The following is a 25,839-nucleotide window of genomic DNA, read 5'->3' as shown; positions in this document are numbered from 1 at the left end:
CACAAGGTATGTGACACATGGACAACAAAACACGAGACTTAATATCATTCATCCATCCTTCCCCCTTATACTTATTTCAGTAATTTACACCCGGGACAATGCATCTGCAAACACATTATCTTAACCAGCAATGTGAACAATCTTTACATTGAATGGTTGAAACAATAGAATAGAAACAATAGAAATAGTCTCACATTTTGAGTTTTAAAATTCCCCATAAACGCCAGTGGATTACGGTCAGTGTTTCTTTGTTATCATGTTGGACATAAACGTCAAGGTATTGAAGAGACAACAACAGTGCTAGAGTTTCTTTTTCTCCTGTAGAGTACTTCCTCTGATATTGCTTTAGTCTCTTGGAAAGTACCCCACCGGCTTCTTGATCCCTAATTTATCATCTTGTAATAGAACCGCACCTACCCCCAAGTCACTAGCATCAGCCGCCATTTTAAAAGGTTTGGTAAACTCACGGGCGGCCAGCAAGGTTTTATTTATTAAGGCTGCCTTCAGCTTTTCAAAGGCTGCTTGGCATTCTGCCGACCATACCATTTTTACCTGTTTTCTTAACAAATTGGTGAGAGGTACAGCTATTGTGCTGAAATTAGGCACAAACTTCCTGTAAAACCCACACATTCCCAAAAACCTCATAATTTCTCATATGGTTTTAGGAATGGGAAAATCTATTAGGGCATTCATTTTTGCTGTTCTTGGCAACACCTGCCCTTGTCCGACAATGTGACCTAGGTAAGTTACCCTTTCTTTTGCAAACTCGCTTTTGGCCAGATTTATGACTAAGCCAGCTAACTGAAATTGCTTAAATAGATCCTCTAATTGCTTTACATGTTCTCCCCATGTGTTACTATATATGACGACATCATCTAAATAAACCACACAGTTAGGTACTTCAGCTCGATTCATAAGTCTCTGGAATGTAGCCAAGGTGTTTTTAAACCCAACTGGCATGACTAGACATTGATACAATCCACTTGGTGTAACAAAGACGGATATTTCTTTCGCCTTTGGTGTTAATGGCACTTGCCAGTGCCCCTTCAATAGGTCAAATTTAGAAAGAAATGAGGCACTGCCCACCCTATCGATGCAATCCTCTAACTGTGGAATCGGGTACGAATCTGTCCTTGTTACTACATTCATTTTCCTATCGTCTATACAAAATCGAGTGGATCCATCCGGCTTAGGATCCAACATGACTGGTGAGCTCCAGCTGCTTTGCCTGGGCTCGATCAATTTACTTTCCAGCATATATTTGACCTCAGTTTCTAACTGAGCTCGTTTCTCTGGGGTCAACCGGTACGGACGTTGTTTCATCGGCACTGAGTCTCCGAAGTCCGCATCATGTTTAGTTAATGTAGTACATCCAGGCGTATCCTTACAAATTTCCTTATACTTCCTAAGTAACCTTATTAAATCTTCCTGTGGTCCTTCCTCTAAATTCAAGAACACAATGTTTAACTGTCCCATTATTTTTGTATTGGCTAGTCAAATTGTAGGTGGTTCACTTTGAGCACTGTTTACTTCTCCTTCTACCTGACTTTTATGGTTTTTGTCATCCTCCACTACTCCGACCACCTGGCACACTTGCTCTTTCTGATCATCTCCTCTGCGATGATACTGCTTCAACAGGTTTCTGTGACATAACCGTTTCTTCTTCGTACGCTCAGGAGTATCTATCAGATAAGTCACTGCACTAACTCTCCTAACTATCTGTAGGGGGCCACTGAGTTTTGCTTTCAGGGATTCACCCTGCAAAGGTAATAATACCAGTACTTCATCTCCTGCTTGGAACGTTCTAGTTGTAGCATGCTTGCCTGCCCATTCTTTCATTTTGGCTTGGGAAATTTTTAAGTGCTCTCCTGCTACTTTACATGCTCCTGTGAGTCTTTCTAGAAACATGGACACATAATCCAACATGGAGAATTTGTCTTTCAGCTTTAGGAACTTTTTAAAATCAATTTTAGTGGATGTCTTATTTCATGACCATAGATCAATACAAATGGACTAAATCCATTAGACTCACTGGGAGAATCTCTGGTAGCAAACAGTAAGGAATCTAATTCTTTGACCCATTCCTTTGGATATTCGTGGCAACAGGTCTTGATCATAATTTTGAGAGTCTGATGATATCTCTCTAAAGCTCCCCACATCTGTGGGTAAAAGGCAGTAGACTTTAGTTGTTCGATACCCAAATTGTTGATTATGCCCTGGACAATCTTAGACATGAAGTTAGAAGCTTGGTCAAATTGTAGACTATAACGAGTGAAAGACTGAGTTAACATTTCCATTACCACCTTAGCTGTAATTGTCCTTAAAGGAATAGCTTCTGGAAATAGGGTTGTCATATCCATGATTGTCAGGACATGTTGATGTCCTGCTTTCGTTTTGGGTAATGGTCCTACACAATCTACTCATACCCAACTGAATGGTTCTCCAAAAACTGGTATGGGTATTAAAGGTGCTAGTTTGATTACATGTTGGAGTTTACCTACTATCTGACATGTATGACACATCTTACAAAACTGCACTACGTCCTTAGGAAGTCTTGGCCAGGTAAAATGCTTGTTCATCGATGCTTGGGTTTTCTGTATTCCTACATGTCCTGCCATAGGGATTTCATGTGCTACTCGCAATATCTCCTTACAATATTTGGGCGGTACCACTATCTGATGAATAACCGTCCATTCCTCATCTGCAGGTCTGTGAGGTTGTCTCCACTTCCTCATCAGAACTCAGTTTTTTTAAGGTAATAGCACTCCGGAACTCCTTATGCCACAGCTTCAGTGTGAACTGACTGTACTAACTTATTTAACTCTGGATCTGCTTTCTGAGCATCAATTAAAGACGACATGCCAAACACTTCCTTTGAATTATCGTCATCCTTAAAGAAAGTTTTGGCTACTCTAACATCTGCTCATGGTATTCCTGGTGATGGACTTTGTTTTGCCATTGCTCGGGTCACCACACATGATGGAAAAATACCAGGAACTTGTTCTTGTAGCTGTTCTGTCTCTTCAGCCTCTCTCGGGTTTTCTGTGATTATGGGTGAAGCTATAACCTTCACTCCTGCCAAATCATTCCCCAGGAGTAAATCAACTCCATCCACAGGTAATTTCTTAACCACTCCAACAACCACTGATCCAGACAACAAATCACACTCCGATTGCACTTTGTACAATGGAACCGGGATATACTCTCCACTATTCCGTTTACTAATACTTTAGCTTTCATTGAACTCTCTGGAGGGAAAATTAGGTCCTTCTCCAGCAAAAGAGTTTGAGTAGCTCCTGTGTCCCTTAATATGGTTATGGGTTTAGCTGCAGCATTTGATGAAAAAGGGGTTACCTTCCCTTTAGACAAAAACCCTTTATGTCTCGCATCTACCTTATTCACTTCACCTGTATTCACAGCAGTGTTTACCTCCAGACCCTTATTTATAGTTAAAGCTGCAATTTGGTCTGTGGCATTTTCTTTATGAGTTCCCTTTTCATACTCACTCTTACAAATCCCAATAAGTCCTTTGGGCTTCCCTCACAACTTCCAGCAATCTGAATGAGTGTGTCCCACTTTATTACAACGGAAACACTTAGGCCTTCGAGTTTCACCTCCATCCTCAGTACCTTCCTTCCTGATCTGGGGAGGAGATCTCAAGGTATTCCCAGCTATCCATTCTTTAACTTGGCTACTTGTCTTACTTTCACATTCCCACTTTCTATCCTTTTCAAATTCATAGGGGTGATGGGAAAAAATATTTAGTTTTATAGATCAGCTCATAACCGTCAGCCATTACTGCTGCCTATCCAGCAGTTGCAACCCTTTGGTCTTTCACATGGGTTCTTATCACAGAAGGTTGGGAGTTTTTAATTTTTTCTAAGAGAATGGTCTCTCTAAGAACTTCATAGGTAGTTTCAACTCCTAATGCTCATATCTACCTGTCAAAACTACTTTGCTTAATCCTTTCAAATGCAATGTAGGTTTCCCAAGGCTGTTTCCTTAAGTCTCAAGACGTATGTCTGTATGCTTCAGGGACCAACTCATATGCACTCAAAATGGCCTTTTTCACCACATCATAATCCCTAGAAATCCTCTGACAGCGAGGCATAAATTTCCTGTGCTCTACCTGTCAATTTGCTCTGCATGGGCAATGTCCAGTTTTCCTTTGGCCAATTCATCTGTTTAGCTATCTTCTCAAATGAAATAAAGAATGCTTCAACAACTCTTTCTTCAAATTTTGGAAGAGCTTGTGCAAATCTAAACGTCTCCCTACTGGATTGTGATCTGACCATAAGTCTTGCCTCACCTCCTGGTGTCTCTTTTTGAACTGCTAGCATTCTAAACTGGCATTCTCCATCTCTCTCTTTTTCTCTTTCCTCCTTTTCTAACCTCACCATTTCTAACTCCCTTTGAAATGCTCTCACTCTTTTTCCCTTTCTTTCTCTGCCCTTTCTGCCTGATCCTTTTGGAATGCCCTTTCTCTTCCCCTTTCTGCCGCCTCTAACCCAAGTTTCATTTCCTTTGCTGGTTCAAATTCAAGCTTCTTCATTTCTAACTGAAGTCTCACTACCTCCAGCTATGACTCACTAGTGTCAGGTGTCACTTCCAACTTTAAATACTCTGCTACACCTTGGATTATTTCTGTCTTCCTCGCTTTGGCAGGCAACCCTACTGTTAATTTACTTGCCAATTTGATTAACCTGGCTTTTGGGATCCCTTGTAAAATTGTCAGGAACATCTCTTCCACTTGCAGGAAGGTTTTAGCAGTTTCCAGTGCCACCTTATTTTTGATAGTACAAACCTGGGGCTGAATCTTTCGGTTGGCGTGCGGGGCCGGGCCCGACACGTAAAATGACGCACGATGGTGTCGGGTGTGCGTCCCATAGTCATCGCGTGTCATCGTGATATTTCGTTCGGCAGGTATGCACCGGAGTCAGCTACATGCCCACCGATATTAAGGGCCTATTAAGGCCATTAAGGGATTAATTAAAATACTTTAGAATACCGCCCGTCCAACCTTAAGGTTGGCGGGCAGGCAAAAAGCCCAAGCGGCATTTGCATTTTTCAGCAATCCTCATCCACAGGTGGGATGAGGTTTCCTGAAGCTTTTATAAAATAAATACATTTTCCCAACTTCACAAACATGTCCCAACTCATGTGACACTGTCACATGAGGGGACATGTTTATATAAATTTTTACTTAATTTATTAAAACGTTTTATAATCTATTCAATCTCCCCGGGGCGGCTCCATGCCTCAGGGAGATTGCTGTGCTCTTTCATACACATGCGCGAAAGAGCACAGCCCCTGACTCTCCCTCCTCCCCCCGTGTACAGGTAGCACTGAGCGCTACCGGCTGCGCGTTACACAGGGCAGGCCTTAACTGGCCCACCCGCGTAAAATGGTAGCGCACAGCCGATCATGGGTGGCAATCAGTTCCGCTCCCGCCCAGCCCGCCCGCCATGGGAAAAATACAGGCCCTGGTGTTTCCTTTAGACTTTATTACTTACTAAATCCAAACTCAACTCATCGTTGTCTTTTGTTCCGAAATATCCAGGACTCAAGCCCCCAGATTTTATCACGACTCACTGGGGATAGTGCGCTGTAATATCAAGCCCCACTGTTCCCCAAGCTGCAACAAATGTGAAAAGTTTGACCAAACCACCAGATTGCCCCAACTCTACCCAACTGTTAAATTCACATTCACAGAATACCAGCACCAGGTCTGTAAACTTAATAAGTAAATAACTGTTTATTGAACAAATTTCTTTTAACTAACAAAAGAAAGATATATGAGCTTCTAACTTCTAACTCAATAACGTAAACTCCACCCCTTCTTAAACCCCTATATACAATCACACACACACACACACATAAGACACACAAAACATAGAGTTTAAGGGTGAGATAAAACAGTTCAATAGCACCAACCCAGAGTACAGGATTAGATGGGTTGATTTTGATTGATGCCTTCCAAAGTCCTTTTGGTTTGTTGTTGATGACATGAGGTGGTCTCCCAGCACTTTCAGTCTGTGGCTCACTGGTTGAAAAACTTGCTTTTCAATGTCTCTGCTGGTGATCTTTCCCTTTTTCCTCTTGACAGGGGTTTTCAGAGAAAGCAGGTTACAGAGATATGGGGAATAACCAGCTAGCTATTATGTCAGAATTGATGGATTTTTCCAAACACAGGAAAGAGAGGTTTCAGGTCTTCCCTCTTTGCAGGCTCAGCGCTGTTCTGCCTGCCTTGTTGCACACAAAAGCCTGGTCACCTGGTCAGGAGCCAATTAAAATGTTTTCATTAGGCAGTTCCCTCAAGTCCAGAGTTCTTTTCTGGCATTATCCTGTTCTATTATGGCACTTTCTGTTCCAGGATAACCAACATTGTAGACATGTCTCATCCTGTTCCAGTGAACAGGTCTTTCAACTGCAGCCATGGTAGTTTTTAAAGTCACAGTCCAATTTTAAAGCCACAATCCAAGAAAAATAAAAAACGGGTTCTTTACAGCAGAGAGGGATCATACATCAGAACGTTGTACTGAAAACAGGCTGCAAAAACTGTTTGCTCTCTCTCAGAAGTATTCTACCTGGATTTGCAAAGTAACCATCCTAAGAGGAGAAATCTACTGCACACTGAGATCTTTTGGGAATAAAACATGGAAATTTGCAACTACACCCAGGAAGACAAGTGAACAAAACAACCACAACATGAATCACCACATCGAGATCAGCCAAAAGACAGCTAACCGTATATTCCTTTGTTTTAGCTTCTGTGCAAGCGATGAAAAATCCTTAAGCCTATCCTCTGATTCTGCCACCTGTACTGGTGTGTGTGGGCCCAGGGAATGTGAGTGACGTATATGTGGTTGTTGCGATTTACCTGGTATTTTTTTAATTCAGGAAATGGCTTCAATAAATTTATCTTATTCTTTGTTTGACCTAAGAAAACCTGTCTGACTAATTCTTTACAATCTGAAAGCATAAACAGTCCTCTAGTATAGACAAAGCACACCCTCTCTAAATTCACAAAAAAAAAACCTTGTTACAATCAGGCCTGGAGTGGTAGAATAGGGGAATAATTTTTACCCCTCCTCATGTGGCTTTAGCAATGTTTAGAATTCTATGCTTTTCCATTTCAATGGGCAAGCCTCAGTTGTTTGCAAAGCTGATTTTGAGTTCAGTTCCTACTTGTTAAAACTCCAGAACCCACTTTGACAATACAATATAAACATGATCCTGGTTGGGAACTGCCATCATTTTGAGATCTACCTTGTGGAACGGGTACACTGACCAGACTGTTGGCATGAGCTTCCCTCCACCTGCTCCAATCAAACTCCAGGGACAGGGCTGCATCGTTCATTCCAACCCGATTACCAGGAATCGGACAGACACATTGAATTTAGAGAGGGTATGCTTTGTCTATACTAGAGGAGTCCCACTGTTTATGCTTTCAGATTGTAAAGAATTAGTCAGGCAGGTTTTCTTAGATCAAACAAAGTATAAGATAAATTTATTGAAGCTATTTCCTGAATTTAAAAAATACTAGGTAAATCGCAACAACCACACATATGTCAGACACATTACCAGTATCTGCACATACTGATCATGGATTTGGATGTGTCCCACTTGCTGAAGAGCCAGCTGCCGTACATCACTTTATTAATTAAATGAATCTCTGCTGCAGAAGTTCCAGCTGTGATTGGTTACTGAACCATTACATCATGGAAACTTGCAGCCATTTGCTGGCTATACTGATCTCCTATTGTGCTTTCAGTCTTGAAGCAGTAGACCAGCATCTTATTTCTTCACAACCATTGCTCAGCTAGAGTTTATTTCTTAGTCCACAATATTCACAGAAGGGTGGAGAGGTGTCTGCCCTTCAAGTGCAATATATGCAAGCAGTGAAACCGTATACTCCTTTGATGGGATCATGCGAAGTGGCTTAGAGTTCATGAGAAAATTTGTTTTAAACATCTTCTTTTGAATTTATTTAGCAGTTTTGTAGTGCAGTTGTGTCTTTGCCAGGACTTTATATTCTGGATTTACAATTCATGACTAAATCAGATAAATAAAGGGGCATTAGTAATTTTTTTGTATTCCTTCTCGTGATGCGCATGGTATTGGCAAAACTCCATTTACTGTCCATTCCTAGTTGTCCTGAGAAAGTCGTGGTTGTCTTCTCTTTGAATAAGTGCAGCCTTTTATCTGAGCCTTATAAAGTACCATGGCCTCAATATAATGTAATGTGAGATTAGCAATTGGACTGCACAAAGGTTATAAAGCAGAGATTCTTTATTCCAATGGCATCATAAACATTAATCGAAAAGTTTAACTTAAAGGGAGAACTATTTACAATGGATATTCATGGCCAATGCTCCAGATTCACCCAGATACCATTGAGAACTTAACACCTTATCTCTAATCAGCCCGATAGCAGAGTTCAGTTGGTGGATCTCCGATTGCTAATTCCTTGTGACCATGTGAACAAGATTACCTTGTCTCCTAGACACAATTTGGGAATCTTCCTCTTCTCATGGCCTCTGAAGCTCTGGAGTGCTGTCCAGTCTAAGTCTCCAGCAGCTGTTTGCCTGCTCTGCTACCATTTCCCAGCTCTCCAGCCACCGTCAGGGGCCTCGGTCTACACCTCATGGCCTTGACTCCTCAATTCATCAACTCACTAGCCTCGATCTTCTGCTCCAGCACCTTGCTGCTGTCCTACTCTCCCTTGCTTTCTTTACAAGGCCCCAGGCTCCACCCTCTCATTCTTTAGCTCATGCTCTGGATTCAGGCTCCGGCCCCAGCTTTGCCTCTTGACCCAAGTGACCAAATCCCCCTCCGCCGTGTCCTCCCAAGCTGACAACCTCCACTGACGGGGACCTAGTGCACCACAGAGAATTCCCCTCAGTGAGAGGGGCTGGAGGCTGGGCCCTGCTCCAAAGTCAAAAGTCAGGACACCAAGGGTCCGCTTATCTTCCCCGCTACAAAATCCAAGAATGGGCAAATTTTAATCTTACCAGTTTGGTTGAAAACTGCTCAATAAAATTAACCATAATCATAATAGATAATAAGATCATAAGATATAGTAGCAGGACTAGACCATTGGGTCCAACAAGCCTGACCCACTGCCATTCAAAAAGATGATGGTTGTTCTGATTGTAGCTTTAACTCCACTTTCCTCCCGGTCCCCCATAACCCTTAACTCTCTTGTCAATCAAAAATATGTCGAACTCGGCCTTGAACATAGTCAATGATCCAGTCTCCACTGCTCTCTGTGGAAAAGAATTCCAAAGATTCTATATTCAATACTCTATGGTTCGATATTCCCTAATGAGGGGAAAAATCCTCCCAGCATCTACTCGATCAAGCACCCCCAGAATCTTATATGTTTCAATAAGATCACCTCCCATTCTTCAAAACAACAATGAGTATAGGCCCAACCTACTGAAACTTCCTTCATAAGACAACCTTTTAATCCCAGGAACTGCCTAGTGAGCATTGTCTGAACTGCTTCCAATGCAAGTATATCCTTCCTTAGGTAAGGAGACCAAAACTGGACACAATACTCCAGGTGTGGTCTCACCAATGCCCCGTGCGGCTGTAGCAAGACTTCCCTACTTTTATACTCCTTCCCCTTTGCAATAATGCACAATATTCCATTTGCCTTCCTAATTACTTGCTGTACCTGCGTGCTGACTTCTTGTGATTCATGTACAAGGACACCCAGGTCATTCAGTACAGCAGCATTCAGCAGATCCTCTCTCCATTTAAATAATATTCTGCTTTTCGATTCTTTCTACCAAAGTGGACAACCTCATATTTTCCTACATTATACTCCATCTGCCAATTTTTTTGCCCATTCTCTTAACTTATCCATACCACTTTGCAGACTTTTGTATCCTTTGCAGCAGCAGTATGAATTTATCCAATCAGAGCCACGCTCTAAAAATACTCCCTTTGTGAAACGATTCCAGGAGGAATCTGACTGTGGCCTGTTAGTATATGTTGTATCTCGGCAACACTCAGCTGCAGTGCTGGCTTGAGTACAATAGAGTTTACACGCTCTCGATGCACCTGATTCCTGTTTCCCAAACTTTCTCCTTCCTCTGCCTGTAAGCCGTGTCCGTCTAACAAACGTCAAATTTTAATTTCCATCGCATGCCTTTAGAAAGAGGAGGCCAATCTGATCACATCAGTTTCCCATTGAGTGGTTCAGTTTGAGAGGATCATCCCTCCCCAACTATCTTTTAAATGAGTCCAGTGGCCTGCATTGGTGGGAGGGATGGTTTGCTGCGTGACTGTCCTCTGTAAAAGTTGTGAGCACCCTTTATATGAACACAACCCAGCTTATATTTGTTTAAACAACATTTGCCTTGGTGCTTCAACCGTAACCTCTCAGTTCCCTTTGACACACTGTGGAACAGGTCAGCTAATTCCCATAGCATTGCCTGTGGGGTCAGACCCTGATAATTTAATGCACACACTGGTCGAGGTATGACCAAGAGGTCTGGGACTTTATGTAGATCTAACAATTTGCACATGGGATAAGCTGCACTGTAGTATGCAGTCCTTCTTTAACGTATAAATGGCAGTGTATTGTGGAGAATCTTGTTGCCAAGAATTAATAGTAAGAAAAATGGGCTCATGTCCCAATACCAACGCCTGTAGATCTTACCGATTCCATTGAGATGTGAGAGTAATGAGGTTGGGACTGTAATCATAGCAATCAGGTAATAAATTTCACTCCCAGTTTGTGAGATTATCCAGTCCCCCTCAACTACATTATGTAACCACTCTCAGGAACTCAGTATTGTCTGTGAACATTTACTCACTGCTGGCTGGTTAGTCTCTTGAGTACATATCCCTTCAACCATTTCAAACAACCTTCAGGAATAACCATGTGAGCTCACTTCACTAATAACTATGTAAATAATATTCCGTTTACACTGTGCAGTGGGACCATGCCAAATGTGATTTACTTCAATCACAATTCCCCAAGAAATGTCTTCATTGCTCAGTCATGGTTGCTTCGTTCCCTTTCACAGTTCACAAGTTACACGGCAGCCTGGGGATGTTTAAGAAACTGAGAATGGATTTTGCAATGTGATATTTCCTGTACGCTTAGTTAGTTCTCCCAATGGCTCAGTGGGTAAATTAAACTTCTTTAGTATTGGATTAAATACAGTGGCCCCTCCAAAGTTTCATGATATTTTGCATGTTGTAAAGTAGCAGCACAAACATAGGTCATACCAGCAGCACAAATAACACAGGTCACATAAGCACCGCAAACACAGGTCACACCAGCAACACAAAAACACAGGTCACACCAGCAACACAAACACAGGTCACACCAGCAACACAAACACAGGTCACACCAGCAACACAAACACAGGTCACACCAGCAGCACCGTCACGATCACACCAACAGCATTACAGTAGCATAGGTCATACCAGCAGGAACAGCACAGCTAGGCCACACCATCAGCACAAACACAGGTCACATCAGCAACACAAACAAAGTTCACACCAGCAGGATCAGCACTGGTCACACCAGCATCATGAACACAGCTGTTGTGCATTATAAAAGCAGCATGTGTTATCCAGCTGAGCTGGGTGTACAGGTCAGGATGACGCCTTTGTCTTTGCTCCATTGTGTGAAAATAGGTTATTATATTTGGCCACAGGCGACGAAAAGTCAGCCATGATCACCACTCCCAATCACTGTCCCATGCCGCTAGCTGGATCGCACATATTGGGATTGGAATGTACATTCAGGACTGGGTGTAACTCTCACCTCTCCACACAAAATACCCTCAGTAGTTACAGTCTAGACATACACATGCAGATGGGATAGGAAGACCATGGGTGGAATTTTCCGAGCCCGCTGGCAGCAGGGGTGATAGGCGGCATGCGTGGAAAATATGGCGCGACCTGCTTCTCGGCGGCGTGAAGGCAGGTCGCGATCGTCCGCTCAGCCCGCCAACAGCGGGACACGTTTCCCGCCATCAGTCGGCAGGGAGCTAATTGTGATACGTTAGCATATAATTAAAAGGCCATCCCACCAGGCTCTTGGAACCCCATCGTATCGTCCGTCCACATCAGCGGGAAAGCGCGCCGACATGTTTCACAACAGCACGCAGGTGACGTGCACTTGGCGGCCTTCACTTTGGGGGAACTGAGGTGAGCGAGCAGTAACGTTCTCCACAGATCGCGTGGTGTTTACAGGCCTCAGGGGTGCCGGGGGGTGGGGGAAAGTGATGACTGGCCCTGCAGGCGACTGCTGAGGGGGTGGGGGTCAAGTGCTGCCCTGGCGATGCATCCCGCACACAGGCAATCGAGGTGCGGGGCAGGGTAAGCGAAGGAAGTAGCCATGAATTAGGGACATCGGTATAAATTGACCGTGCCTCTGCAAATGAGACAGATCAGGTGCAGACATAGTGATATGATTGGCGTCGGGCCCCTAGCCTGCCCACCCATGCAAGCAATACAGAGGCACCAAAGAACCACCAAGCGCTCCATACCTTTGGCCCCCCACCCCACCTCCGGCTCAGACTTCGAGTCCGCCACCATATAATTGGACCGTGGAGCAGTTGGGCTGCACACGTTGTACAATCTCCTCTCCAACGCTGGCCATGGAGCAGTCATTGCTGGAGGCACTCCCAACCCCTTGCAATCTCAGCATCCCGGTTTGGACCAGTGTCCCCCATGTCGCAGGTTGACAGGGCAGCCATGCAGTGCACTCATCTCTGGCCATCCGAGGGGTGACCTGCACTCTCCAGGAAGCATTAAGGGGCAGTCACACAGGGCCAGGATAGGTGCTAAGTACAGCCATGATAACAATGTCTCTCTCTCTCTTTCATGCTGCAGAAGGACCACGTCAGGATCATGGATCCTGGTGACCTAGCTGTATGCCTGATGGCCTACAGAGACTTTAGAAGATGGAGGAGAGTGACTGAGGCACCTGACCATGCAAAGGCAGGAGCATCAACCTCATGAAGGGGCAGCAGAGGCTCCCGCCACACGCTGCCCAGGAGCGACAGTGAGCAGTGGCTGGTCAGTGCCTAGCGACACCCAGGGTCTATAGAAGCCGCCTGCCATTCCTGCAGATGACTGAGAACCAGTGTCACCAATGACTGCACATGTCTAGGGACCTGGTGGCCCACATTTGTCACTTATTGCAGGACTTGGCACCAAGGGGTCATGGAGGGCATCCACTGCCAGTGGCTGTGAAAGTGACCGTGGCGCTCAATTTGTATGCCAGTGTCTCCTTTCAGAGGGCTCCACAGGCGACCTCTGTGGGAGTTCACAATCTGACACCCAGAAGAGCATCCATGGCCAGGCTGTGCAGCTACTTTTACCTAACTTTCCTAACCCTGTCTTGGTGCTCCCCAGACATCCACAGCAGAGGTGGAGGCAGCCTGCTGACTGTTGACGCCCTGTCTGTGATGACTTTGGCGGGCGTCCTCGGTGGGGCTGAGACTTGAAGGGCCCCTGCCTGCTTTCAGGGTCCTGCTGTGTGGCAGTGGTACCTCCTCAGCCTGTGAAGCTGGATCTGCGAAGGTCACAGGAAGATAGGATTCAGATGGGCCGATCACTCCCAGAGTCACCTGGGTGGATGGCCCCAGAGTGTGCACTTGCTGATCCTCTTCCCTATGGGTGCCCGAGGCCCTTGGCTGAATCCGTGAGCGGAAGGGGTAGCTGGAGTGAGATAGAGCTGCCCAGCACTCTCTGCCGGCGCTATCACCTCAGCCTGAAGATGGACAGACTCCTCCATCGTGCCTTGCAATCTGAGGAGTGCAGTGGACATCCCTTCCCGATATTCCTGAGCTTGCCTTTGCAGCTCCAGCAACTGTGACATGGCCAAGTGCAGAGGCTCGTCATCTGACTCAGACTCAGCAATGTTCTGTCCTCCAGCAGTCCTCCGAGTGCTGGGGACCTGGGAATTCCCTGCCTCCGCCTGCTGTGGATCAGAAAATGTGATGTGCTCACCAGATTGTGATCCCAAGATTACTCTAAAGCTAGGTCCCACTAAGGTGTGTGTCTCTGTGCTGGTGGAGGGTGTGGGTGAGAATGTGACAGGACTTCAGGGAGGGTGTCTCCAGATTCGTCTTCAGAGGTTTCTTCAGAGCTTGATTGGAGGCCCTGGGTCATGAACCCTGTTGGCTGTTTGGCAGATGTGCCTGCGAAAGCCAGAGGAGATAATTAGTGCATGGCAGTGGCCTGTGAAAGAGGACACATCACTCACAGCATGGCTGTCTGATGGATGTTGCACTGCTGAATCCTCACTTGGCAGAGGATCACTGTCAGCACAGGACCACTCCCGGTCATTGGCCAGCTGGATGGTTCTGCTTTCGAATTCTGTCAGAACTCTGATCTCTGGCATCCCTCCACCTGTCTGCGACCTTTCCCTTCTGTTGTGAGCCAGTTTGTCCTGCATGGATATAGATTGGGAGAGTGTATCAGGACTCCTGCTGGGCCAGATGATAAGTGTGCCTGGCCTGTGTGGGTGGTGAGTGGTCCCACGGGCAGGATGGGGACAATAACGGCATGTGTGAAAGAGTGAATTGTAACGTCCCTTGCACTGGCAATGAGTAGACGTGTGATGAGTTTGTGAGTGTGTGAGTTGGAAGTGATGAAAAGAGTGACTTAACCTGGCCGAACGGAGGAGATCATTCATCCTTTTGTGGCACTGGATGGCTGTCCTCCTCTACAGGGCCTTCCCGGTGACCACCGCTGCCATTGCCTACCAAGCCGGGTTGGTGACATTGCTACCCATCCATGGCATCCAGCAGTCGTGCGAGGGAGCCATCATTGAAACAGGGGGCTGCAGTTTTTTTGCCTTTGCTGGCCATGTCTTCCGGACAGCGGTGGTGAGCTGGTGGCGGTGAGTGTTTTGCTGGCGGCTGCCTTTTAAAGATGGCGGCTGGCGTGATACAACAGCGGGGTGATGGCGGGCGAGTGAATGAGAGCCCGCCCACCATGGGAAAGGCGTGTTTCCCGGGAATGCATAAATAATAAGGCGGGCCCGGGAAGATACAGCGTGAAAACCCGCCATTTTTGTCAGGGGGTAGGACTCCATTTTACCCGCCCGCTACCGCACTTAGTGCAATTCTGGGAAACTTCCGCCCCATATCCCTCACTACCTTGAGGCAGAGGGAGGAGAAAATTGGGAAGACAGGAGTCAGTTCTGCCATTGCATTCAGAATGTGTGAACTGTACTGTACTCAAGTCAGTACTGCAGCTGAGTATTGGTGAGATACAGTATTACTTACACTAACAGGCCACAGTCAGATTCATCCTGGTATTGTTTTGCAGAGGGAGTATTTCTAGAGTATGGCTATGTTTAGTTAAATCCATGCTGGTACAAACTGACTGAAGGGCAATGCCAAGTTAGTGATGTAGTGAAAAGACTCTGCTTTCAACAGCAGAATGTACCCCAATTCTGCCAGGCAAAGTTCTGCACTAAGGAATATTTATAGTAGCTCTGTTTAAGCAGAGATTTTTCATCCCCTCAGTATTCCAATTAGCCACACTCTTCCAAACTGAGGTAAATAACTAACGGCATTGGGTTTGCTGTTGACTCAGTGTGGTACTGAGGCCAAAATGCTAAATTCAACTCCTGGACTTTACAGAATGAATGATCTTAGAATGGTAGAGAGCAGGGGGATGCAAGAGAGTTCCTCATCACTATCAAGGGCAAATACATCATATCTAATGAACTACTTCTGAAACATAGTCACTGTTGCCATAGAGACAAATTAGCTTTAGCATTGGTGGGCCAGAATTGGGCTATAAGGGCCCCAGGCCAGGCTGGTATCTTAAGGAAAATAAAAATACATTGAAGAGAGTGTCAAGATTGATGGGATGTTCCCCACTGAGCAATAACTTGTCAATATCATCTATGTTCAGATTAAGGGGTCAAAACTGAATGGACATTGATAGCCTGCTTGCCCCTCTGTTGGAATCAGAGCCTATCATCAGGGCACCGTCTGCAGGAGAGATGGCAGAGATTTACAAAAATGGAAAACAATGAAGAGGAACTTCCTGAATGCTATTGCGAGGGAGTAAGTATTTAAGGGTTTCTTGAGCTTAAGTACTTGGGTGATGCTCATGTGTCTGAATGTGCAAGCAGCCAAGACCATGGGCAGGATTTTGTGCCGAATGGATGAGTGCGCGCCCGACCCACTCTAGCGTAAAATGATGTGCGATGATGTCAGGCAAGCATCCCGACGTTATCGCGCAATATTTCGGTCGGTGGGCGCACACGGGAGTCAGCAGCGTGCCAGCCAACAATTAAAGGGCCTATTAAGGCCATTAAAAATGTAATTGAAATAAATTTTCCGCTGCCCATCCAAACTTACAGTTGGCGGGCAAGCGAAGAGGCCAACTTTTTGCATCCCACGGGTGGGATGAGGTTTCCAACAGCAATCAAAAATAAAATATAAATTTTAACTTTTCATTAAGAATATGTCCCTGCTCACATGACAGAGTCACATGAGGAGACATGTTTTTTGACATTTTGAAAATCTGTATTTTTACTTTTCAAAACTCTTCATCTCCCTGACACAGCTCTGTGCCTCAGGGAGCATTCCCAGCACGCACCCACGCACATGCGCAAACTTGCTCTCTCGCCCTCCTTCCCCCCCCTCAACACAGGCAGCGCTGAGTGCTGAAGCATGCTGAAGCATGCCTGCCAGTGTGAAATCGCAGTCCGGCCCCGATCGTGGGCGGCGTCAGCTTCCCAACCACTCCCGCCCGCCCCCGCCGATCCCTCCCGATGTGGGAAAAATCCTGGCCCATATTTTTTTTTATTCTTTCATGTGATGCAGGCATCGCTGACCAGGCCAATGTTTGTTGTGCAACCCTAATTGCCCTTGAGAAAGTGGTGATGAGCCGCCTTTTGAACTGCCAACCACTATAAGTGAAGCTGGTAAGTGCGTGGATTAGCAGAATACCAGGGACAATCAATACTCATTTCAAATCACGGTGGATCTGAGGCATTCCAAGAAATTTTACCTTAAAGGAATTTCTGTTTGAATGGCTTCTATTGAGGTTTGTCTTGTCCTCCAATTTTATCCCTTCTCCTGGAGATACTGACTTATTATTGGGCGCAGTCCATGGGCACTATCCCCACTTTCCTGTGTGTCACCCACTGCCAGATCTTGCTGGTGGCAAACTAGTCCCACCGGCACTGAGCATGGGTAAGAAAGTTGGGCACCCAACTTCATGCAACCAATTCAAGGAAGAATCCAGTTTTCCCAATGAACCATTTGGGAATGAATGAGGCTATGCAACCAGTATATGCCGCCCCACTTAAATATTTAAATAACCTGCTGAAAGGACTCACACCAGGTTTTGCATCTTTGCTCAAGGTTTTGTCAATCGCATGAGGCTCACTCATAAAATCTGGGCACAGGAGCAGTCCCAGGGACAGCTCTGCTCAAGTAGCCTTCAGAAACGTTCTGTTCTGTTGCAGGTTAAAAAAAACGGGATTAGTTTCCTCAGGGTTTCTACCGCAACTTTGGCATAACACGTATAAAGGGGATTCTGTCCAACAGTAACGGGAAACACTCCAGGGAATTTTACATTCTCACCAACCCTGCCCCCGCCCACCCACCCACCCACCCACAACCTTCTGTGTGTTGATTTTTCCTGCTAACCCTTCCTTTCATTATTGTTGGATGCTCCATTACACTGGATGGTGATAATGGGGTTCCAATTTCACTGCAAATTGGGCTGAGCATGGGGGTTTTATGATCCCTGAGGTAGTTTCCCCATTGCTGCCACTACTCCACTGTGTTCAAGCTACTTCACTGGGATTGCCATCACAGTTGGTCTCCACATATCCGCACTAACCAATAGGGATCAATGATCAAGAGCGTGAACCTTGACTATATCTTCCTCTCCTTAGGTTAGACTATACAGGCCAATTGTAGTCTCCTACCAGCATACAAGCTGATGGTGAATCTGGACCTTTCCTGATCCCTGAACATGAGGCATTGCACTTATCAACAGGGCCATTAAGAGAGTTATTATTGTTAATATTATTATATTCCTCATTTAAAAATTACTATTTAAATGGGAAGGCCCAGTGACAACGATGATGTCAATATCAGATTCTGCTGTTGATTGCTGTCTCTTTTCTTAACCACTAATACCCTAATCCTAGTCCTAACCTGTAGTAATTATGGTTTTATTTAGTGTAATGTACCTTTAAGAATAATATGTGTTGGGAAAGATCACATGATCTGTAGTGACCAATAGGAGAGTAGTGCGGGCTACCCCAGCAGATACTGTAGAGATAAATTTGAAGTTGAAAGCACACATGTAGTTGCTGCCAAATATGTTGTAAATAAACCTAATGTTTCTACCCAAGAAGTGTTTGCAGATCAATTCTATTACTAACAGTACAACTCGGCCATCCTTACAACAAACTGGCGATGAGGTTGGGATAGGATTGAACAGAAGAAATCAAGCTAAAAAGAAATTGGCATGAAATTGGCATTGTACCTTGCCCAGTGATTGTAAGTAGCAAGCTCCGTTAGAATTGAAGAAGTTATCCTCTCTCAAAATGCCACAATTTGGGAAAATTGATCCTTTTGAACCAGCCACAGATGATTGGTCTCAATACATAAAACCTCATGTTCTTTATTCAAGTGATCGAGATTATGGGGGAAGAGAAGAGGCGAATGATCCCCTTGAGTACTTGTGGGAGCAGAACCTACGATTTGATTCAAAGTCTGACAGCACCCAGTGCCCCAGATTCGAAGAATTTCAATGAATTGGTGGACCTCATGAAGGCTCACTTTCAACCGAAGCCCTAGGTCACGATGCAGAGATTCAAGTTTAATTCGCGAAATAGAGCCCTAGGTGAGACAATTGCATGCTTTGAGGCAAATTTGAAGCAGCTAATGGAACACTGAGAGCTCAGTACAACTCTGAGCGACATGCTCAGAGATCATTTAGTGTGTGGTGTGAAAGAGGACACTATTCAGAAAAGATTATTGTCCGAAGTGAATCTGGATTTCAAGGAGGTGCTAGAGATAGCGCTGGCCATGGAAAACACTGTAAGAGATCAAAAGCAATGTAAGGTGCACAAAATGGCGTCATCCTCCACATCGAGTGTGAAACCTCAAGCACAAATGACGCAAAAAAGTGAGACTCTGCGAGAAACTAGCCGAAGAATAAAGAAAAATAACTTAGCAGCAAGATCGAAGAATAAATATAATAGAGGTGGAAACAATCAGTCTTTTAGTGATTGGCAGTTTAAAAAAATCAAATGCTACTATTGTCACAGAAATGGACATATAATGAGGCAATGCAAGGAAAGATTAAAACAGGCTTGTAAACAAAAGAAGAAGCCCAATGAAATCTATAATGTAGAAGAGCCTGAAACAACAAATTCAGACAGTTACTCATTGTTTAATCTGAAAGTTGGAAAGACAGAAACAATATTTATCACAGTGAAAGTAAATGGCAAACCTGTTAGAATGGAAGTGGACACGGGAGCTTCCACTACAGTAATCAGATATTTGAATAATGGTGAATATCAGTTAAGCTTAGGACAAACAGCTGCCAAGCTTAAAACATATACAGGTGAAGACATTCAAGGCATAGGCAGAATAACTGTCCATTATGGAAGCCAATTGGCACAGCTACCCTTGATGGTGGTAGCAGGTGAAGGGCCAAGACTCCTGGGGCAAAATTGGTTAAAGGAGATTAAGTTAGAATAGTCTGAAATTTTCCAGTTGAGAGCAAGTGGGCTACCAGATCTACTTAGAAAGTACGCCACCATCTTTTAAGGATGAATTGGGGAAAATCCAGGGCCTGCATGTGGATCTGGAAGCAACCCCTTGCTTCATGAAGGTGAGACTGGTGCCATGTGCCCTGTGAGAAAAGTCAACATTTAACTGAACAGACTAAAGAAACTGGATGTTATACAACCTGTTCAGTTCTCAGAATGGGCAGCACCCATAGACCCCGTTCTTAAACCTGATCAAAGCGTCCAAATTTGTGGGGACTACAAACTGACAATTAATAAAGTAGCCAAGCTGGATTGGCACCCCATTCCAAAAATCAAAGACCTGTATGCCAACCTGGCAGGTCGGACATCATAGACGAAGCTTGACATAAGTCATGCTTATCAACAACTAGAGTTGGATAATGCCTCCGGGGAATTTGTCACAATTAATACCCACCAAAGGGCTGTACCAATATACACAATTGCCTTTCGGTGCCTCCTCAGCCTGTGCCATCTTTCAGTGAACAATGGAAAGCTTACTGCAGGGACTGCCCAGGTTGTAGTCTATTTAGGCGATGTATTGGTAAACAGGATTCACTGAAAAAACGCATTTGGCAAACTTAGAAGTCTTAAAATGTTTCTTGAAAGCTGGAGTGCATCTAAAAAAAGAAAAGTATACATTCCAAGCGAGGGAGGTAATCTATTTGGGTCACTGGGTAGATTCACAGGACCTCCACCCAGTTGAGGAGAGTGAGAGCCATAAGAGAGGCACCTACATCAAAGAATGCCTCAGAGCTCAAACCATTCCTAGGAATCATCAACTATTATGGGTGGTTCTTACCCAATTTGACTACAGTGCTGGCCCCCCTGCATTCCTAACTCAAAAAGAGCCAACATTGGTCTTGGGAGGCGCCCCAGAAGAAGCTTTCATAAAGGTGAAGCAATTGTTACACTCGCCAATCTATCAGTGTGTTATGACCTGACGAAAGAATTGGTGCTGACATGTGATGCATCAACCTACGGAGTGGGAGCAGTGCTCTCTCATCAGATGGATGACAGTGCGGAATGGCCAATAGGATATGTATCAAAGACGCTCACCATAGCAGAAAAGGGATACTCGCAGATAGAAAAAGGTCAGTCCATCATCTTTGGTGTCAAGAAATTTCACCAATACGTACACGGCCGCCATTTTATAATCGTTTCAGACCACATACCATTGCTAGGGTTGTTTAATGAGGACAAGGCTATGCCATCCAGAGCTTCAGCAAGCATACAACGGTGGGCCTTAATTCTGGCAGCATACGGATGCACTTTCATACATAGCCCTGGCAATCATATCACAATGCCTTAGTCATTTGCCTTTACAAGAAAATGAAGTGCTTGTTTTACTGTTGAATTTCTTAGATTCCTTGCCGCTTTGTGCTCGACAGATCAGAGACTGGACAAGTCAGGACCCAGTCCTATCTGAAGAACAAGAACAAGTGCTACATGATTGGTCTCAAGAGCCCATATCTGATTAAATGAAACTGTATCTCAACAAAAGACATGAAATAACCATCCAGGATGGCATCTTATTGTGGGTAGCATGAGTGATAGTTCCTCCAAAGGGAAGGGAGCCACTTTTAACTGAACTACACAGTGCCCATCCAGGAATTTCCCGAATGAAGATCACAGCACGCAGCTATCTATGGTGGCCTGGGATGGATAATGAAATAGAGAGTTTAGTAAAGCACTATGTGTAATGTCAGCAACTGCAAAAAATTCCAGTGACAGCTCCATTACACCCATGGGAGTGGCCAGGTAGACCCTGGATACGATTACACATTGACTACATTGGACCTTTCCTGGGAACAATGTTTCTGCTCATTGTCGATGCCCATTCAAAACGATCGGACGTATATGAGGTGAAGTCACCAACATCTGTTGCTACAATTGAGAAACTACGTCAGAGTTTTGCCATTAACAAACTACCAGAAGTAGTTGTTTCCGATAATGGCATGGCATTTACGAGTGCTGAGTTTCAACGGTTTATCAGCCTCAACGGTATCACTCATGTTGAAACTGCACCATACCACCCTTCCTCAAATGGACTGGCCGAAAGGGTGGTTCAAACATTCAAGGCTGGCATTAAAAAGCTAATTGGCAAGTCCTTCACAACCAAGCTAGCACACTTTCTTTCTCAATACGGGGCTACCCCTCACACAACAACAGGTGTCACACCTGCGGAGTTATTGTTGAAACGTCGTCTCAGGACGAGACTGAGCTTAATAATGCCGAATTTAGAGGGGAAGGTGGAAAGGAGTCAGGGAAGCCAGAAAATTAGGCACGACTGGCATAGTCGTGAGAAGAAATTTACCGTGGGAGAGCCACTATACATGAAAAACTTCGGGGAAGAACCAAAGTGGTTATCGGGTGAAATAAGTATGGTGACTGTGCCTCTGTCTTACCATGTGGAAATGGAAGGCTGGATCATCCATAAACATGTGAACCATTTCAGGAGGATAGAGACAAATCACCAAGATTTGGTTCCACCAGTGATTATGACTGGGTTTGCATTTCCTGTTGAGGATACTAGGACTGACATGTCTGATGTTCCTGTAAGAGTTGAGGATACAGAACTGCAAGTGCCCACCTGATGTTCAGATCCAGAAAAAGAGGTTCCTGACGAAGAATCCAAAGTTGTGGAGCTACAACGTTCCACACAAAACAGGAAACCACCTGAAAGACTGAACTTGTAAAGGGGGAGGAATGTAGTAATGATGGTTTTATTTAGTGTGTAATGTACCTTTAAGAATAATACATGTTAGGAAAGATCACATGATCTGTAGTGACCAATAGGAGAGTAGTGTGGGCTACCTCAGCAGTCAGTGTAGAGATAGAGTTGAAAGCACAAGTGTAGTTGCTGCTGTGTATGTTGTAAATAAACTTAATGTTTCCACCCTAGAAGTGTCTGCAGATCAACTCTATTAATAGTATAACTCAGCCAAACTTACAACAGAACCTTAAAACAAAACCCTAAATTGTACAGTTTTATAAGTCATGGTGTGGTCATGGTTGATACAGATCTGTGGCCTTATCAATAGTCACTTTGCTAAAGAAAAGCGGTTATTAATATTACTTAAAATATCAGTGTCATATCAACTGTAAGGCATAATATACTTAGAACTAGATAAAAGTTATGACAGAGAGACAGGACAATCAGTGCAACTAACGCATTACTGTATTTACCCTTCATATAGCACTTTCCATACCCGCAACCTCTACCACCTACAGGGACAAGGGCAATAGATGCATGAGAACACCACCATCTGCAAGTTCCCTCCAAGCCAGTCACCATCCTGACTTGGAACAATATCACTGTTCCTTCACTGCGGCTGTATCAAAATCCTGGAACTCCCTTCCTAACAGCACTGTGAGAGCACCTACATCACATGGACTGCAGTGGTTCAAAAAAGCAGCTCACCACCACCTTCCCAAGGGCAATTAGGGATGGGCAATAAATGCTGGCCCAGCCAATGAAGCCCACATCCCATGAAAGAATTTTTAAAAAGCAAAATAAGTGATATTTAGGTGACTATATGTGATGAATGCGATATATGTGATATACGCTTTGTCTCACACAATTGAAATGCAGAACCGATTAAATAATAATTTAACAAGAATCTGCCAGTAATTTAAACCTAAACATTGGAGCAGCCAGTCTCATCATCAGCAATCACCAGTTGTAACCATAGCAACTTGCTCATAACTTAACTCTCAAAAATTGCTGGCTCAGAGGGGGCCTTATCCATATTTAATAGAATGGAGGAAGTAAAAGCCGATCTGTACATTCAGATGCAGGAGGAGAGCCGGGCAAGAGAGATTCAGGGTGGGGCAAATTTAGGGCAGACATCAGGAAATCATGCTGTACACAAAGGGTACTCAACAGCTGAAGCATTTTTACAAAAAGATCATTTGAGGTCAGGTAGTTGATTCTTTGAAGTTGGAATGGGGAAAGAGTTGGGTTTCTCTCCTGGAGGAGTGAGGTCAAATGGACCAAAGGCCCTTCTTCATCCAAACCGTCTTGTACTCTGGTGACCAGCCCAAAGCATAATCGAGAATGAGTAATTAAATAAATAGCTGTTGCTGCATATGACAACTCCTGAAAGCACCGCCTGAATAAAATGGAGCCAAAATGCCTTCCACACCCTAGTCACTCTAACAGCCAGCAGGAAAACCCATTTCACTCTTTCCAATGGCAAAACATCTTGTGCTGGTGATCGTTGTATTACTTGCTCCCAATATGAATTCTCGGGTGTCAGCAACTCTGTAAACACAAAATTCCCTTCATATTGTCTTTTTGAATATTTTTACTTTGTTTCTGCAATAGTGACCAGCAGAAAATTTACACCCCCAAACCCCCCCCCACCATCCCCCCCAGTATAAAATTGGTGATGAGTCTGTGGCTGGCCAAATAACAAATGATTTGTGACCCTTTAACACTGCTCCTGCTGTCAACATGAGTGTGACCTTGTTATTGGAAACAATATTATTCCGCCCATGAATTACTAAAAGCGACTTACCGAAATACGAAATGAGAAGGCGTAAAAGAAAGAGCCAAATGTGTTTCCACAGCATCCTGAGGGTCTGTTGCAGTCCCACTCTCAGTCCGCTCCCTTTCACTGTCAAAATGGGGTAGAAGAATGAAAGTAAGTTGCGTTGTGATAAAGGACTTTATCTCTCCCAGGCCCTGAGCAAATACTTCACCCAATGCTTTCATGCGGTCTGACACAGTAATCAAACAAAATTGAACAAATGGTGCAGTTACTCATTCACCAATCTCCAAACTTTGAGACCCTTAGTTAATCACTTTAAGGGATTCCATAGAAAAATCCTGAGTTGAAATAATTAGCAACATTTTAAAGTATTATTTATAATTACCAACTAATAAACCACAACCTGGCTAAGGTTTAACCTTCTACAGCTACTGCGTATGAGGCGTGATTAATCTTAGTAAATAGGAATGATATTGATCGAAACTGCCTTTTAACATCTAATTGGGTGAATCACTACAAATTACAGTGTTACTGGTTGAGTTGAGTTTATGGGTAATAAAAGGTCACACATTCCACCTTCTATAAAGTAATCCTATTCAACTTCTGAATAATGGTTTTCATTTATAGAAGGAGGTACATAAGGGCAGTACTTGATGTTCAATGCGATTTCTCCATTCTGTTCAACCAATATGGTATATCTCTCTCTCCCTCTGTGTGTCTTCTCACAATTACTTTATCTCTCTCCCCTCCCTCTCCCCAACACTGGATGACAAATGTAAAAGTGTTGCATTCCTCAGTACTTTCCCTTTCCCATCTCTTCCCTCCCCCACGTCCTCTACAAGAAGATCGACTTCTGACCCATCTAAAGGGAATCTCTCCCTTTCATACCTTGCCTCAAGATGGCCTCCCTCTGGCCCTTCCTCACAAAATGGATTCAGCCATTTTCCTCTGTCCCAAGTGTCTTTCTTCCTCTGTTATTCCAAGGATCACTTCGCCTTTCTCCCAAAGAAGCATTTATCTTGCCTTTCTCTTGCTGCCTGCCTAACTCATCGTAGCTGGTTGCCTTTGTGTGCATATATTGAGGCTATTCTGTAGCTCACCAGTGTTTCTTTTGTGTTGAACTCCACCAATAAGTTCTTGAGGGCTCCCTGACCTGGGTAGCTTAGGGATACTGGGCTAGTGAACACACTCCCAGAAATGGAGCCTACCCAGTGAAGCTTCTTGGAGCTTCAAACTACTACACAGAATGAATAAACAATGCCGAATCGTAGTTCACAAACAACAGGGAGACATAGATTCTTTTATAAAACCTGCTCCGAGGATCTTCGAGCAGCACATTGATCCAACACCAAAAATGCTTTCTCTCTGCTTAGCTGAAAATATAACATTGCATTAAAAAGAGCCGGGCATTCAGGCACATGATTGTGTGGGCAATATTGCAATCCCAGCACTCTTCATCAACAAAACACTTCAGTAAAACTCATACCTACAGTTAAGGGGAAGTTAGATATACAAATGAGGAAGAAGGGAATCGACGGTTATGCTGATAAGGTTAATTGGAGAAGG

At 44.3% G+C, this 25,839-nt stretch overlaps 1 protein-coding gene across 2 annotated transcripts in view; it reads right to left on the bottom strand.

Moving 5' to 3' along the window:
• The window catches only part of LOC144669146 (V-set and immunoglobulin domain-containing protein 2-like), a 66,189-nt gene extending 41,530 nt beyond the window's left edge, over positions 1 to 24,659 (bottom strand). For both annotated transcript variants that reach the window (XR_013573614.1, XM_078531582.1), the window contains exon 1: positions 24,301 to 24,659. Coding sequence is in view for 1 of the 2 variants with exons in the window: in XM_078531582.1 (XP_078387708.1) it covers positions 24,301 to 24,355 (55 nt within the window). In the remaining variant the exon portion in view is untranslated. The remainder of the gene's footprint in view (positions 1 to 24,300) is intronic.
• Between the last annotated feature and the right edge of the window lie 1,180 nt (positions 24,660 to 25,839).

This window comes from Cetorhinus maximus, chromosome 2, assembly GCF_964194155.1.
Source record: "Cetorhinus maximus chromosome 2, sCetMax3.hap1.1, whole genome shotgun sequence".
Classification (NCBI taxonomy): domain Eukaryota; kingdom Metazoa; phylum Chordata; class Chondrichthyes; order Lamniformes; family Cetorhinidae; genus Cetorhinus; species Cetorhinus maximus.
Note: the sequence above shows the minus strand (reverse complement) of the source record. Positions and strands in the feature narration are given on the sequence as shown.